General features: G+C 47.7%; 1 protein-coding gene and 1 long non-coding RNA gene across 10 annotated transcripts in view; one reads left to right on the forward strand and one right to left on the reverse strand.

The window, feature by feature from the left end:
* PFDN1 (prefoldin subunit 1) overlaps positions 1–14,605 on the reverse strand; it is a 964,801-nt gene that overhangs the window by 879,671 nt on the left and 70,525 nt on the right. The window contains exon 5 of one of the 9 annotated variants that reach the window (XM_060179220.1): positions 4,344–4,377. The exons of the other annotated variants lie outside the window; for them this stretch is intronic. Within the exon in view, the coding sequence (XP_060035203.1) occupies positions 4,359–4,377 (19 nt within the window). The 3' untranslated portion in view covers positions 4,344–4,358. Of the gene's footprint in view, positions 1–4,343; positions 4,378–14,605 lie in introns of those variants that run through there. 9 annotated transcript variants of the gene reach the window in all.
* Positions 6,878–11,704, forward strand: LOC132534845 (uncharacterized). Its single transcript, XR_009546553.1, has 2 exons — positions 6,878–6,978; positions 10,909–11,704. It is a non-coding gene; the product is annotated as an uncharacterized LOC132534845 (long non-coding RNA).

The following is a 14,605-nucleotide window of genomic DNA, read 5'->3' on the forward strand; positions in this document are numbered from 1 at the left end:
GAGTTCGCTGGGAGTTCTAGTCTCCAAACTGGTGGTGTTGGAAGCCACTGCTGTGGGCAAATGTGCCCTGCTCAGTGGGTGGGGAGCAGCCACTTATCTTCTGGCATTCTTGACATGTTGTGGATATCAAGAAACCTTCAGTTGAGGGGCTTAGCCCCAGGGAGTGGGGAGTGCACATGGCATTCTTGGCATGTTGTGTGTGCTTCCCCACCCCCACCCTTCCACACCCCACCTGAGGGTTTCCCTGGCAAGACCAGCCTGTCTTTCCCCATGTCAGTGAGATGGTTGGTCACAGTAGACTTAAGTTGAGCTTTAAATATGGAGGAAGTCGTTTCTCTAAATACCAGCCCTGTCTTCCAGTCTGGCAGAGGTGGGGTCACAGCCCTGCAGGCCAAGCCATCTTCTTGTCTCACTTTCTATACTGGGGAGTCTCTGGCTTCACACTTGCCAAATGGCTCCCCTCAGTGAACAGTGGGCCCTCTGTCATGACTTTGGGTGGCTGTGGGCTAAACTATTAGAAACAGCGAGTTAGAAACAGCCAGTCAGCAGAGCCCAGGCACCTGTGCCCCACCCCAGGCCTGCAAGGGTGGCCTTTGCTGTGGCTGCAGGGAGCAGAAGGTAGCTTGATGGACCGTCATCATAGGTAAAGGTCACCCCAGTCACCATTCTGTCCCACCCCTGATATCAGGACTTGTCATGTGTCCAGGCTCTAAAATGAGGTGTGTGCTGGTAAAAATATGATTATTTTCACTGTCACAAAAGCAGGCCTGACAGTGGAGGCAGGAAGGAGCCTGGGTGTTTTACATGAGTGTATCTGTTGCGGCCGTTAATCAGTAACATGGTACGTGTAGGAACCAGTTGTAGTCTGTATGCTTAAGATAAAAGCAAAAGCAGGCTTTGTGCTCTACAGAAATGATACAGTGGGGTTTTCCTGGCAAGAAGCAGCAGGAGGTCCTATCAACAGGTGACTCCTGAGACTGGCACCCAGGAAGTCAGACTGACAGATAACAGTGGTGGGGCCATCTGTGCTTGGCCCCTCACTGGCTAGGCCCAGCTGTTGAGCCAGCTTCCCTCAAAGTAACCTTTCTCCATTTTACTCTAGAACCGGGTAACCAAAAGCCAGGAAAGTAATAATTTCTTTTCGGCTTCCTAAATTGTGATGAGTTGTCTTGTGATCAGGAGCCTCTGATGTTGGAGTATGTGGTTTCTAGGTCTGTCTGCTTCCTTCTTTTCTTTGTTTCATGACTCCTCAGTTCCCAGTGTCTTTCCTCACTAAGCAAGGTATGAAAGAATGATTATGTATGAATCACCATCATCACCTGTTCCTGGACCTCATTTGGAGAGGCCAAGGCTGGAAGCCGGGCTGTTCTGGAATGAGGCCTTTCCTGGTCAGTCCCTTGTCAGTCCTCCTTTTTTGAATCATTCTTGTTTTAGTAAAAGAAAAGAAACAACCACAGAGTGGTAGTAAGATTGATTTCCCCCTCCTTGGTGCATGGGGTGGGGGTGGCTATCATGGTGCTGAACTCTAGGTGTGGTGATCATGAGTCCCACCCAGAGTGGATTGTCACAGTGCATTTCCTCACATGGGCCTTGGGCTCCTCTTCCATAATGGTCCCTGAGTGGCCTGAAGCAGGATAGTCTTTCTGCTTCATTCCCCTGCAGGAATGAGAAACAAGTGAGAGTGTACAGTGGGAGGGCAGTGGAGCCAGGTATCAGCAAGAGTGGCTCCATCCTCCTCTGCACATCCTATAAGGGCCACTGAGCAATCTGGAAGAGTCTGCAGGGGGGACACATGGGCAGTCAGTCAATTCCTTTTTTTTTTTTTCCTTCTTCCACCTGAGTTATCACTGGGACTATGTACTACATGGCTCCACCATTCCTGGTGGCTAATCTCACCCCCCTCTTTTCTTCTCTCTCTCTCTCCCTCATGAAAGGTGAGAGACAGGAAGAGGTGGGAGAGATGCAGAAGAAGAGACACCGACAGCACTGTTCCACCACTCACACAGCTTCTCTCTGGCAGATGGGAACCCGGGAGCTTGAACTCAGGTTCTTGAGCATGGCGACCATGTGTGCTCTATTGGGTGCTTCACCACCTGGCTCCTTTCACTGCTTTTGATGACCAAGATGTGCCTCTCTTGGCCACAGCCCAGGCTGGCCTTGAGGGACTGCAGAGTTGACTCATACAACCCCTCTGTAAAGAACTGAGCTGGGACAGTGTCCCTGAGCCTCCAGCAGATAGTTTTTCCTGCAAAGCCTAGTTCTGGCTTCTCCCCAGGTGCTGAGCTGCCCAGAATCCTTGTGAATGGCAGAAGGTTAAAGAATACAGGGATTGGGGGGCAGAGCAGTAGCAAAGCGGGATAACTGCACATGGCACAAAGTTAAGGATCCGAGTTTGAGCCCCAGGCTCCCCACCTGCAGGAAGCTTCACAAGCAGTGAAACAGGTCTACAAGTGTCTATCTTTCTTTCCCACTCTCTTTCTTCCCTTCCTCTCTTGGTTTCTCTCTGTCATATCCAACAATGACAAAAGCAACAACAATAACAATAACCCAAGGGCAACAAAATGGAAAAAATGGCCTTTAACAGCAGGCACTGAGCCCAAGCGTGACCCTCTAGGCAAAAAATAAAATAAAATAAAATAAAATAAAATAGGGATTGGTTAGATTGTTATGTAAAAAACTGAGAAATTTATACATGTACAAAGTATTGTATTTTACTGTTGACTATAAACCACTAATCCCCCAATAAAGAAATTAGAAAAATAGAATATAGAGATTTGGGGGGATGTGGGAGGAACTTTGGTATTACACACTGTGGGACTATACACTATAATCTTACAATCTTGTAACCACTATTAATCACAGATAAGAAAGGAAGAAAAAAAGGGATGAATGTGAATGTGGTAAAAGTCATCTCTCAATACTGATGGCTTTTTACCATGATTAAGTAGAGTAAGTCCTTTTTTAAAAAAATATTATTTATTACCTTTTGTTGCCCTTGTTGTTTTATTATTGTTGTTGTTCTTGATGTCGTTGTTGTTGGCTAGGACAGAGAGAAAGGGAGAGAGGCGGGGAAGACGGGGAGAGAAAGATAGACACCTGCAGACCTGCTTCACTACTTGTGAAGCGTCTCCCCTGTAGGTGGGGAGCTGGGGACTCGAACTGGGATCCTTACGCCGGTCCTTGTGCTTTGCGCCACCTGTGCTTAACCTGCTGCGCTACCGCCTGACTCCCAGGTTAAGTCCTTACTTCACTTGTCTGGTGGGTAGGTTGTTCAGAGACTATGCGAAACAACACATAACCAAAGCAGGTCCTCAGGCAGTAACTGGGTTTTGCTTTTCTCGTCAGCATCATAACTAAGTGATGTTATTCAGGGACCTGTTGCAGTTTGGTGGCACTAAGTATATTCACATTTCTGTGCCGCTGTCACTGCCACCGCTCTCCAAAATTTTCCATCTTCCCACAGTAAGGCTCCATACCCATGGAACAACACTCTCTCTCCCCACCCTTTGGCAACCAGCTTTCTTTCTACTGACTGAGTTTTACTACTCTAGGTACCTCCTCTAAGAGGAGTCAGACAGTCTTTGTCCCATGACTGGCTCCTCGCTTCACATAATGTCTGTAAGCGTCACACACATGTAACTTGTATCACAACTACTTGACTTTTTGAGGCCAAATACTCTTTCACTGTGTATGTAGAACATATTTGTTTATTCCTCCATCAGTGGGATAGGTTGCTTCCACATTTTGTTTCTTGTGAATATGCTGCTATGAACATGGGAACATGATATGCTGGTTGGAATTCCTGCTTTTAGTTCTTTCAGCTAAGTGTTTCAAAGTACAAGGAGCATGATGTCTTTGAAGATCAGATTGTGTTGAATCACCCTTCTCCCCTGACGGTTGGACTTTCAGACCAGAAATCAGCTTTAGTCACCATCTAATTTCAGACACCAACATCACCTTACATTTTGGTCCCTTGTAAGATCACACTTCATTTTGATATCTGATAGACTTCCATGATATATTACAAGTCCAGCTTCATAAACACTTGCCATTGACTACACTCATTTGGCTACTTCCTTATGCCTGTAGAGGTCTCCTTGTCACCTGTGGTGGACACTGTGCAGGGCATCTCACCTTTCTCATCTGGCTTGCTCTGGGGCGCAGGCTCTTACTGACTTGGCTCTTTCTGACCCAAGTCGGGCTGACCTGTCAGCCATGTTTCCAATCCTGGAGCCATCCTGGGTCCTGAAATTCTGAATCCATTCATAATTGAAGTTGTTAGGGCGCTTGTCTTTTAGCCATGATAAGTCTCTGCAGGGACCTGGCATTATCCTCCATGCCTGTCAGCTCCTGTAGTCTTATTTTCTCCCTTCCTTCCTTCCTTGAGATTGATTGAGAGAAAAGAAGAGATGAGAGACAACGAAAGCATCCTTCTGGCATATGTGAAGCCATGGCGTATACTTGAGAGTCCAACACTACCCACTGCTTTGTAATATCCAGTTCTCACATGACATTTAGTATTAGTAGAACTGTATGTAAGGCTGGGGAGATAGCATAATGCTTATACACAAGTCTCTCATGCCTGAGGCCCCAGTGTCCCAGGTTCAAGCCTCAGCACCACCATAAGCCCAAGCTGAGCAGTGCTCTGGTAAAACAAACAAGCAAAGTGCATGTAAACATTTACCCCAGGGTCAGGCAGTGGTGTATGTGGTTAAGCGAATGTAGTACAAAGTGCAAGGACTTGCACAAGGATCCTGGTTCGAGCCCCCAGCACCCCATCTACAGGGGGTCATTTCCTAAGCAGTAAAGTAGGTCTGCAGGTGTCTCTCTGTCTCTTTCCATCTCTGTTTCCCCCTCCCGCTCTGAATTTCTCTCTGTCCTACCAAATAAACTGAAAAAGAAAAAAGAAAAACAATTCCCATATGAAAGTAAAATGTTTTTTTGAAATACTAAGTGTAGAGTCACTGCAAGGACTGGGGTGTTTATGTTCTTGCAGCAGCTCAGAACAGTCATGGGTCCCTGTGTAGATGAGGTGAACCCTCTGCAGTGGAGGGAGGGAGGGTGCTGAATGTGATCCGCTGTCCCACTATGCACTCTCTACCGAGGGAGGAGGCTTCCTTGAGTTGATGCCCCTCTGGCTCTGTCAGACCTGCTCAGAAATGAAGATGGTTGATTGCGACTAGTCAACCCTGCCTCCAGCCCCATTAGTTCTTGTCCCCACCCCTTCCTCCTCCCTTTATTGTGGGCATTCTGCGTGTCCTAGGGCCCACCTCTGTCTCTATATACTGCATCCTTTTTAATTCAGATAGAGATGGGGATGGGGTGGCAGGGGGACAAACTCCTCAGCAGTCCTCTTAGCTTGAACCCAAGCCCAGAGCATAGCAGGGCACATGCCTGAGTAGGGGAGCTGTCGTCTCCTCTTCCTCCTCCTCCATAACCTCCTCTTCCTTCTCCTCCTTCTTTCTGAACTTTGTTATTTATTTTACTTGATAGAACAGAGAGAAATTGAGAGGGGGAGATAGAGAGGGAGAAAGAAAGAGAGAGAGAGAGAGAGACACCTGCAGCACTGCTTCCACTTGTGAAGCTTTCCTCCTGCAGGTGGAGACCAGGGGCTTGAACCTGGGTTGTTGTGCATGGTAATAGTTGCACTTAATCAGGTGTGCCACCACACTCAGCCCATCTGAATTCTTTTTTAAAATTATTATTTATTTATTACTGAGATAGGAGGAGAGAGAGAGAGAGAATGTCAGATTTTCACTTGGGTACATGTGCTGCTGGGGACTGAACTAAGGACCTCATGCTTGACAGTCCAAAGCTTTATGCATTGTGTCACACACACACACACCCCGCCCCCCAGACCACAACTGTGTGCATTCTTCTTAAGGACTGTTTGGTAATGCTGAGACCATTCTTAGTGATTGTGACCACAGTGTGGTAGCAGCAATTTGGAGGAAGGAGGTTCCTTGCAGGGCAGGCCTGCCAGGCTGGACAGGTCTCTCAGAGTTGCTGGCTGGAGCCCTGCTGACAGCGCAGAGGAGTGGGGGGCTGAGGGACAGTTCCACTGCTCTTTCCTGCTCCTATTCTGTGGCTGCTGGGGCTGGGGGTGGGAAGGGAGAGGATCAACCTTCTGCCGATGCACCTTTACCATCTGGGACCTCATTACAGATACCACAGTCAACTCTGCTTCTTAGTATAGATGACATTGAGGCTCAGGATGGTGAAGGGCTAGCTGGAGTCAGGGCCATGCTGAACCAGAGCCTAAATGAGGGAGGAGGAATGCAGATGAGTTGGGGATGACTGAGAGAAGGCTTGAGCTCAGTGCTGTGGCCCCTTTTTAGTACAGACTGCTGGCTGCTGCTGGCTCCCTTATTCGGGTTTGTTTCAGAGGCAGGAAGATGAAGGGAGGAGTTTGACAGACAGCAGATCAGATGCTTCTCACTGCACAGAAAGATCCATGGGGCTTCGGAGAGTAGCTTTTCACATAGTAACCTAACCTCCCCTCGGCTTGCAGCTACAACCCTGGGAGGGGCTGAGACTGAGTCAGGGAGCTATTCTTGGAACTGACCCGGAGGCAGGGGGCACTTCTGCCCTCAGGCAGGCAAGCCATTCTTCTGGGGGTGTGCCACAGCTCCTGGAGGCAGCCTGGGTTTGCTTACAGGTGTCTGTTCATCTGGGACAGCTGGGGACTTGTGGGTGGCTTAGGCAGATGCCTGGAGACACACTGTGGGGCTTCCTACCGGGGCCAGGGGTGGCCAAAGACCTGGGTACCTGGGCTTCTCAAGGAGGTGGAGTTCTGTAAGCAAGAGCCTGGTGTCAGGTCCAGGGCTTGTCTCTGGCCTGTGGATTACTGTCCCTGTGCTGTTGGCTTGTGTGTCCCCCTGGGTTCCGTCTCCCTGGGCCCAGCCTGAGTTCTCTACAGCCATCCTTTCCAAATGTGTGACCTGCCTTGTGACCCTGAACCTGGGCTTTGAGGATGTGGTGAGTTGAGACCAGAGTTAAAATCATGGGGGAGGGAGGAGGGGAGGGGGAGTGAGTGCAGAGTGAGAGGAGATCTGAGTGCCTAGGTGTGAGCAGGCAGGAGCTTTGTAAGTTCCCTTTGAGTAGTCTTATGTTCTAACCCCAAAGTATCATAGGGGGAGGAGGCTTACTTTGAGCACACTCCTACCTTGACTGGGCCTCAGTTAACTCCCCACCCAGTTGAAGGGTAAAGCTGATCTTTAGGCCTGTTACTCCCAGAACAGCCCGTAATTCTGCCTCTAAGCTTCTTTTCTTTTTGAGGTTTCTTCCCAGCCTGGGTGGCCCTTCTCTCTCTGCCTGCTGTCTTCAGCAGGCCTGTGCTTTGTCCCCTCAGGAAGGGCCCCAACCACCAGAATAAGAGTAATAACATCTGTGAACATTTATTGAATGCTTTACAGTGTAAAAGGCACTGTGCCAAGCATTTTCCATGCCTGATTACTCAATTTTCCCAACATTTTTTTTATTGGGGGGGGGGGCGAATGGTAGCATATAAATTGCTAAGCATTAGTTCTGTCTCACTGCAGAGGAAAGAAACTGAGGCTATAACCCTCTGACCCATGAATAAGTGAGCCACTTTGATGTTCATATTAAAAATCTTTGTTCTGAAATCATAATTATGGTGCCTTCTACTAAATTAGAACAGGCTGTCTGGGAATTATGACCCAAATTTGGGTGGCATTTTGAGTGGGGGTGTGGGGGGGAGGAGCTAGTTACTTGTCTGTTGCTCACTTAACTTCCCCTCTGCAGAATCCCACCAAACCAAAGGGACAGGTGTTTGGAACAGCTGGGACTAGGGCCGGCAATGGGAGCATAGCTCTTCTGAGGGCCTGGTTGAGCTACCTGTGGCCTGTCTGTGTGTGTGTCAGGGAGGGCACAGTAGGCCTCCCTCAGCCAGCCTGGCCCTGCCCACACCCGCCAGCTGCAGCCTCTCTCCCCACCTCCCCAGAGAACAGAATTCTGAGCACGGAGCTGACTCTTTTCTTTGGGTTACTAGGCAGCTAAGTACTTACTTCCATGCCATGCGTGGGCTAGAATTGGGCTCTGCAGCTCAAGGCAAGGTGGTGCTGGCCCTGCCTCCACAAGGCACACTGAAGTGGCACTGTACTATGCCAGGAAGCACCTGTCCTATGTGGGCAGCTCAGTCTGATCTGAGAATCAAGCAATGACCTCAGACAAAAGCAATTTGTTATTTCAACAACAAACAGGTTTTAGTCAGAAACAGCACAGCAGAGAGGGCAGGTTGGCGTGTTCATGGTGAGAAGCATTGACATGGCCCCACAGCCAAGACTGACACTGTCTCTAACTCAGCCCCATGCCAGGAGATGCGGGAGACGTGCCAGTTGGGGCCTGTGGCTTGGTGTCACATCCCTCCTGACCTTATGGCCTCCTGAACACTAGTCATGCAAAGGGGATTGGGGTTGAGGTGCCCAGGGCTGGGCTGATCGGTACCAGCCAGATGCAGGGCTGAGGGCCCAAAGTGTGGCTATGGACAGGCTAGGTGGTCAGGGAGGAGTTGGCATGTGTGGGCGGTTCTGCATAGAGCAGTGGTGTGCGCTGCCCGGGTGCTGCCTCCCGTGTAGCCTCCCATGTGGCCAGCTCTCATGCAGTCAGCTGCTCTGTGAACAATGGCAGCACTCTCTGTGGATGTGAGTGTGGGGGGCTCTGCAAACACAGTGAGAGAAGGGTGGAGGCCCTGGTTGAGGAAGCATCAGTCCCAGGTCCCAGTGTCCAGAGTGGTGGCAAAATGGAACAACCCCTGAGATAGCACTGTCATGATGAGAGATCAGGGTTGGGTAGGTACCACTTTCATGGCCCAATGAATGGGCCCAGGCATGGGGGAGGCGTCACCTGGAGGGGCACTGAGTGCAGGGCATATAATGTTCAGTTCCTGGGCATCAAACATTTCTGAGTGGGCCTTTTTCTCTCCTCCCTTCATAGAATCTTTTTTTTAAATATTTATTTTATTTATTTATTCCCTTTTGTTGCCCTTGTTGTTTTATTGTTGTAGTTATTATTGATGTTGCCACCATTGGATAGGACAGAGAGAAATGGAGAGAGGAGGGGAAGACAGAGAGGGGGAGAGAAAGACAGACACCTGCAGACCTGCTTCACCGCCTGTGAAGCGACTCCCCTGCAGGTGGCGAGCCGGGGGCTTGAACCGGGGAATCTTTTCTTTCTTTTTCTTTCCAACTCTAGTATTACTTTATTGTAGAAGGGGAAATGTTGGTTTATAACGTTGTTGTTACAAGGATACATCTCTGCATTTGCCCAACATATGGGTATCAGAACACTTTACCCTCAGCCAGACCTTCATCCTGTTCCACCACAGGGACCTAGGTCCCAGGACCAGCCCCCCCTTAGTGCTCCTCCCTCTCCCTTTCTCAGTTCCCAAAGTTGCTTCCATAGACTATAATCCATTGAGGATTCACCCCATATTACCCCTAGCTTTGCTTCTTAGGCCCCATCTGTGAGATTGTCTGGAGTTTGCCCTTCTGGCTTATTTTGGCCAACATTCTTTTATCCCTCTATGTTGTAGTTTCTTACAGCTGTGTAGTAGAATAAACAAGTCTTAAGAATTTCACCGTGGGTTAGGCATGAAGTTCACTGGTGAAGCATCTGCTTTTCATGGATGAGGTTCTGGATCCAGTCCTCAGAACCACATGTGAGCAACTAAGATATAACAAAGGGCAGCTCCACAGATGGTGGAGTGGGGCTTTTATGTTCTCTGTGTCTTCTGTCTCACCCTCATAAAATTAAAAAATTGTGCTGGGTGGGGGGTCAGGTGGTAGAACGCACATATCACAGTGCCCAAGGACTCAGGTTCAAGCCTCTGGAGGCAGGGGAGGATAGGGAAGGAGAAGCTTCATGAGCAGTGAAGCAGTGTTGCAGGTGTGTCTCTTGATCTCTTCCCCTTCCTTGTCGATTTCTCTGTTGTTCTTTATCAAATATATATTTTTAAAGTATTATTTTAAAAAATTGGGACAGGGAGGTTGCTCAGTAGAGTATAGGCATGAGACCCCAAGTTTGACCACTCTTTCACCACATTAAATATAAGTAAGTAAAAGAACTGCACCAGGGTTCTCCAGCCTACAGCCTCTGGGCTTCTTGTCAGATGTGAGATGTCTACTGCTTACCAGGCTTGCTTAGCGGGAGCCCCAATGTTTGTCTAGGACCCATGGAGGCAGCAACTGTGAGAGGAGCCAGAATTGCATTGTAGGCACATGAGCTGGAGGTATCAGCTGAGCTAGGGACCAGGGCTATCAGAGACTAGCAGGAATCCCACAGCTTAGGCAGAATGAGTTGGTGCTAGGTAACAGGCTTTTCCTCCTGCCAGTAAGGACAGGCAGTGACAGCAGAGGAGCACTGACACCCATCTTTGAACACTGGGCCAGTTATTTCCACAGATAAACGCTAGATGTGGCTTTTCCAGCTCCAGGTCGTATTCTTCTTCACATTCCCCCTAACCCTTCTCCTCAGTCCCCTTTCACAGGGGTTCTCTGCCAATTCACTCTTGCTCAGTTGTTTGAGAGGTACAGATGATAGCATCACAGAGCTGTTGTAAGGATTAAATGAGGTGAGACATAAGGCTGCAGCCAGTGCCTGGCATCTTGGGCCGGTCACTTTGGGACGTCATCAGATGAAGGGCCAGGCTGCCTTTCACAGCCGGTGGGAAGGGAAGGTGCAGAAACGGTGGCCTCACTGCTGACACCATCAGCCACTGGAACCCGGCAAGTACCTGGCACTAGACAGGGGGTGGAGTGGTGACCCCGATGGGTGTGGCTCCCACTCAGGAGATGACTTTCAGGGTCCTTAGTACCACCAGTCAAGGACGGTGCTGCTCTGGTCCCCTCTGACTGGGTCTCTCCCCTGTCCCGCCCGCCCCCACCTCAGTGTACGTGGTGGAGCAGCAAAGGCAGAAGGACCTCACCGGCTGCCAGGCTGCACTGACCGCGTGCTGGGCTGCGCTGTGTTGCTGCTGCCTGATGGATGAGCTGAGCTGAGCACAGGACCAAGCTGCCGCCTCCTGGAACTGATGAAAGACTAATGCTGCTCACTTTACACTCCCCGCTCCTACTCCCTTTCCTTTCTTTTTCCTACCTAATCTACAGCATTAAAAACATTAGTACCCGCCCACCAGAGGAGAGCTTGACTGATAGAGCCTGAAACTTGTATGCCTGAGGCTCCCAGTTTGATCCCTTGTGTTGTATGTAACAGAGTGCTGTTTGAGATCTCTCCTTTCTCTCTCTCTCTCATGAAACTCGATGTGAAATAAATCTTTAAAAAAAATTAGCACCTACTAAAAGGTATGAGTGCTTTCTTGCGTATTCTAATCTGACTTCCCTGGTAAATATTTTTTTGTGTGTGATTTATTTCTATATATTTTCCAAGTTACTTGGCATTTCTTTATAGATCTTTTTTTATAGATGCCTTGAGAGGAGAGAGAAAGAGAACCAGTGCATCATTCTGGCATGTGCAGTGCCAGGGATCAAACTTGGAACTTGTCTCTAATCACTCTGCCACCTCCCCAGCTGCAGTTTGTTTTTTCTTATTGATCTGTAGGAAGTCCTTAAATAACCTGCACGCTAGTATTGTTACTTTTGGAGGTTTGCAATATAGTGTTCTTTTCTCCTAGCCTTTTTTAGAAGTCCCCTCCCCAATATTAAAGGTTTTTAAATATCATGTTTAACCTTCCTCTGAATGCTTTGTTTTAATCTTTGAAAAGTCATGTTCTGTTACAAGGTCATGGAGGTAAGTATATTTTCTAGATTTTTCTGTAGTCTACCTAAATTCTTTTTTTTTTTTTTTCTTGCCACCAGGTTTATTGCTGGGACTTGGTGCTGGCACTATGAATCCACTGCTCCTAGTGGCCATTTTTTCCTTTTTTTCTATTTTTATTTGATAGGACAGAGAGAAATTGAGAGGGGGGGGAAGACAGGGAGAAAGATATACTTGCAGACCTCCTTCACTACTCCTGAAGCTTCTCCCCTGCAGATGGGATGCAGGGGCCCAAACCCGGGTCCTACACTCTTCCAGCTCTGTCCTCTCCTGACCATTACTGTTTTTTAAAATTCAGTTTTTCCCCCATGCTTAAGAGGCGGTAGCTCAGATGCCACAGGACTTTTTTGTCTGAGGCTCTGTCCCCTCTCATATGAATTTTTTTTTTTTTTGCCTCCAGGGTTATTGCTGGGGTTTGGTGCCTACACTACAAATTCACTGCTCCTGGTGGTCATTTTTTCCCTTTTGTTGCCCTTGTTGTTTATCATTGTTGTTGTTATTACTGTCGTTGTTTTTGGACAGGACAGAGAGAAATCGAGAGAGGAGGGGAAGACAGGAGAGAAAGACAGACACCTACAGACCTGCTTTACCACTTGTGAAGCAACCCCCTGCAGGGGGGGAACCGGGGTCTTGAACCTGGACCCTTATGCTGGTCCTTGTGCTTGGCGCCATGTGCACTTATCCTGCTGCACTATCACCCGGCCCCCATGAAATATTTTTTATGAGATTTTTCTGAGATATTTTAGTTTTAATGTGATTGTATTTTTCCCACCTGGGTTGAGCTATAAAGAATACTGAAGTGGACTCCTAGATAATTAACCTGCAAGAAAGTCAGATGAAAAAGCAGAATGGGGTGTCCTGAAAGCGGGGAGAAGAACTGAGGGGAGTGATACAGCATCAACTGTCGCTGGATATAGCTGCAACTGTTAAGTCAGGTCTGAACTCAAAAATGGCCAGTTCTGCAAAGCACTGGCAGAGAGGTCAGCTAGATCAGAAGCCAGGGCTCTTCAGGCTTACAAGAAACAGATGTATGTGTAGGCCTGGAAGAGACAAGGGAAGAGACAAGAGGTGAAGGGAATCACTGGGGCACAAGGCTTGGGGCCCCACGCCTGCATGGTTCTGTTTCTGAAAGAACATTTTATCTTTGATTTATTATTGTTATGCTGGTTAGAGAGGGGAGAGACCAGGGAGATGCCCCCAGCACTACTCCTCCACCTGCCTATGCAGCTGCTTCCATATGTTGACTAGTGACTTGAACCCTGGTCCCGGTACATGGTAAAGTATACAGCCGACCAGGTAAACTATCTCCCGGTCCCCGAATAGATTTTTAAATTACATTTTGGAGGTCCAGTATGGTGCCTGCCTTCCATGCATGAGAACCTTGGTTTGATTCCCAGTACCACGAGAACATTTATCCGCAGCACCAAAGCAACCAAAGCCGTGCTCTGGTAGCCCTTACTTTTCTAAGGTGAAGACCCAGAGTGGAATTCCTGCATCACATGATCAAGTGTGCACTTTAGAAAAACTGCCGTTGTTTTTCCTAGTGGCTATATAGCATTTTATATCCCTATCAGTAGTGAAAGAGTTCCAGTTGTTCTGTATCCTCACCAGCACTCGACACTGTCAACATGATTTGTTGTAGCCATTCTGCTACATATGTAGTGATTTCACATGGGTCTACTTTGCATTTTTAAATGGCTTAGGATATTGTGCTTATGTGCCTCCCGAATGCCTCTTTGTTTATTCAAGTCTTTTGCCTATTTTCAAATTGTTGCTTTACTCTAGGGAGTTATTTTTTTTAAATATACATACATACATACATATGAAGGAGAAAGAACCTAGAGCATCACTTTGGTGTATTTATAATGTGCACGATTGAATTCAAGTCAGTCCAGTGTTATACCCACTGTGCACCCTCCTGGGCCATCTTACTATGGAATTTTGAGGAGGAAACTACACACACTCTCTCTAGAAAATAAGACAGACACTTTCTGCTGGATGTTAGTTACAAATACTTTCTCAACCTGTAGCTTGTCTTTCCTAAGCCTACAATCTTTCATAGAAAAAAGGTTTTTTATTTAGTTGTACTATCATTTAAAATTACCTATTTAGAAAGACCAGAGGACCACTCTTGGCATAAGGCCTCAGGCCTTAGACCTTCTGCCCACTGGGCCACTTCCCCAGCTGCCAGTTTATCTTTTTTCTTTTCTAAGTCAGGCTTTTATTGTAACTGAAATCTCTGCCCAATTCCAGGCTATGGGGATTCTGTTCTAAATTTTCTTAACATTTTTTTATTTTATGTCTTTTTTAAAAATATATTTATTTTCCCTTTTGTTGCCCTTGTTTTTTATTGTTGTCGTAGTTATTGTTGTTGTTATTAATATCGTCATTGTTAGGACAGAGAAGTGGAGCGAGGAGGGGAAGACAGAGGGGGAGAGAAAGATAGACACCTGCAGACCTGCTTCACTGCCTGTGAAGTGACCCCCAGGTGGGGAGCCAGGGGCTCGAACCGGGAACCTTATGCTGGTCCTTGCGTTAGTGCCACGTGCACTTAACCCGTTGCGCTACCGCCCGACTCCCCTGATTTTGTTTTACACATGATAATTTTTGAGTTAGTTTCTATATGAAATGTAAGTTAATATGGTGGCTCCTGCTAAGTGTTGTGTCTGAGTTGTGATGGTTGCAGCTAATAGCACATCTGCATGCGCGAAGGTCCCTTAGATCCTTTAAGGGGTGGGGTGTTTCTAGTATTTTACCTCAAATCTCTGGGGAATTTCAGCACCTGAATTATTTTTTTTAATTTATTTTTTTA

This window comes from Erinaceus europaeus, chromosome 2 (genome assembly GCF_950295315.1).
Source record: "Erinaceus europaeus chromosome 2, mEriEur2.1, whole genome shotgun sequence".
In the NCBI taxonomy this organism is placed as follows: Eukaryota; Metazoa; Chordata; class Mammalia; order Eulipotyphla; family Erinaceidae; genus Erinaceus; species Erinaceus europaeus.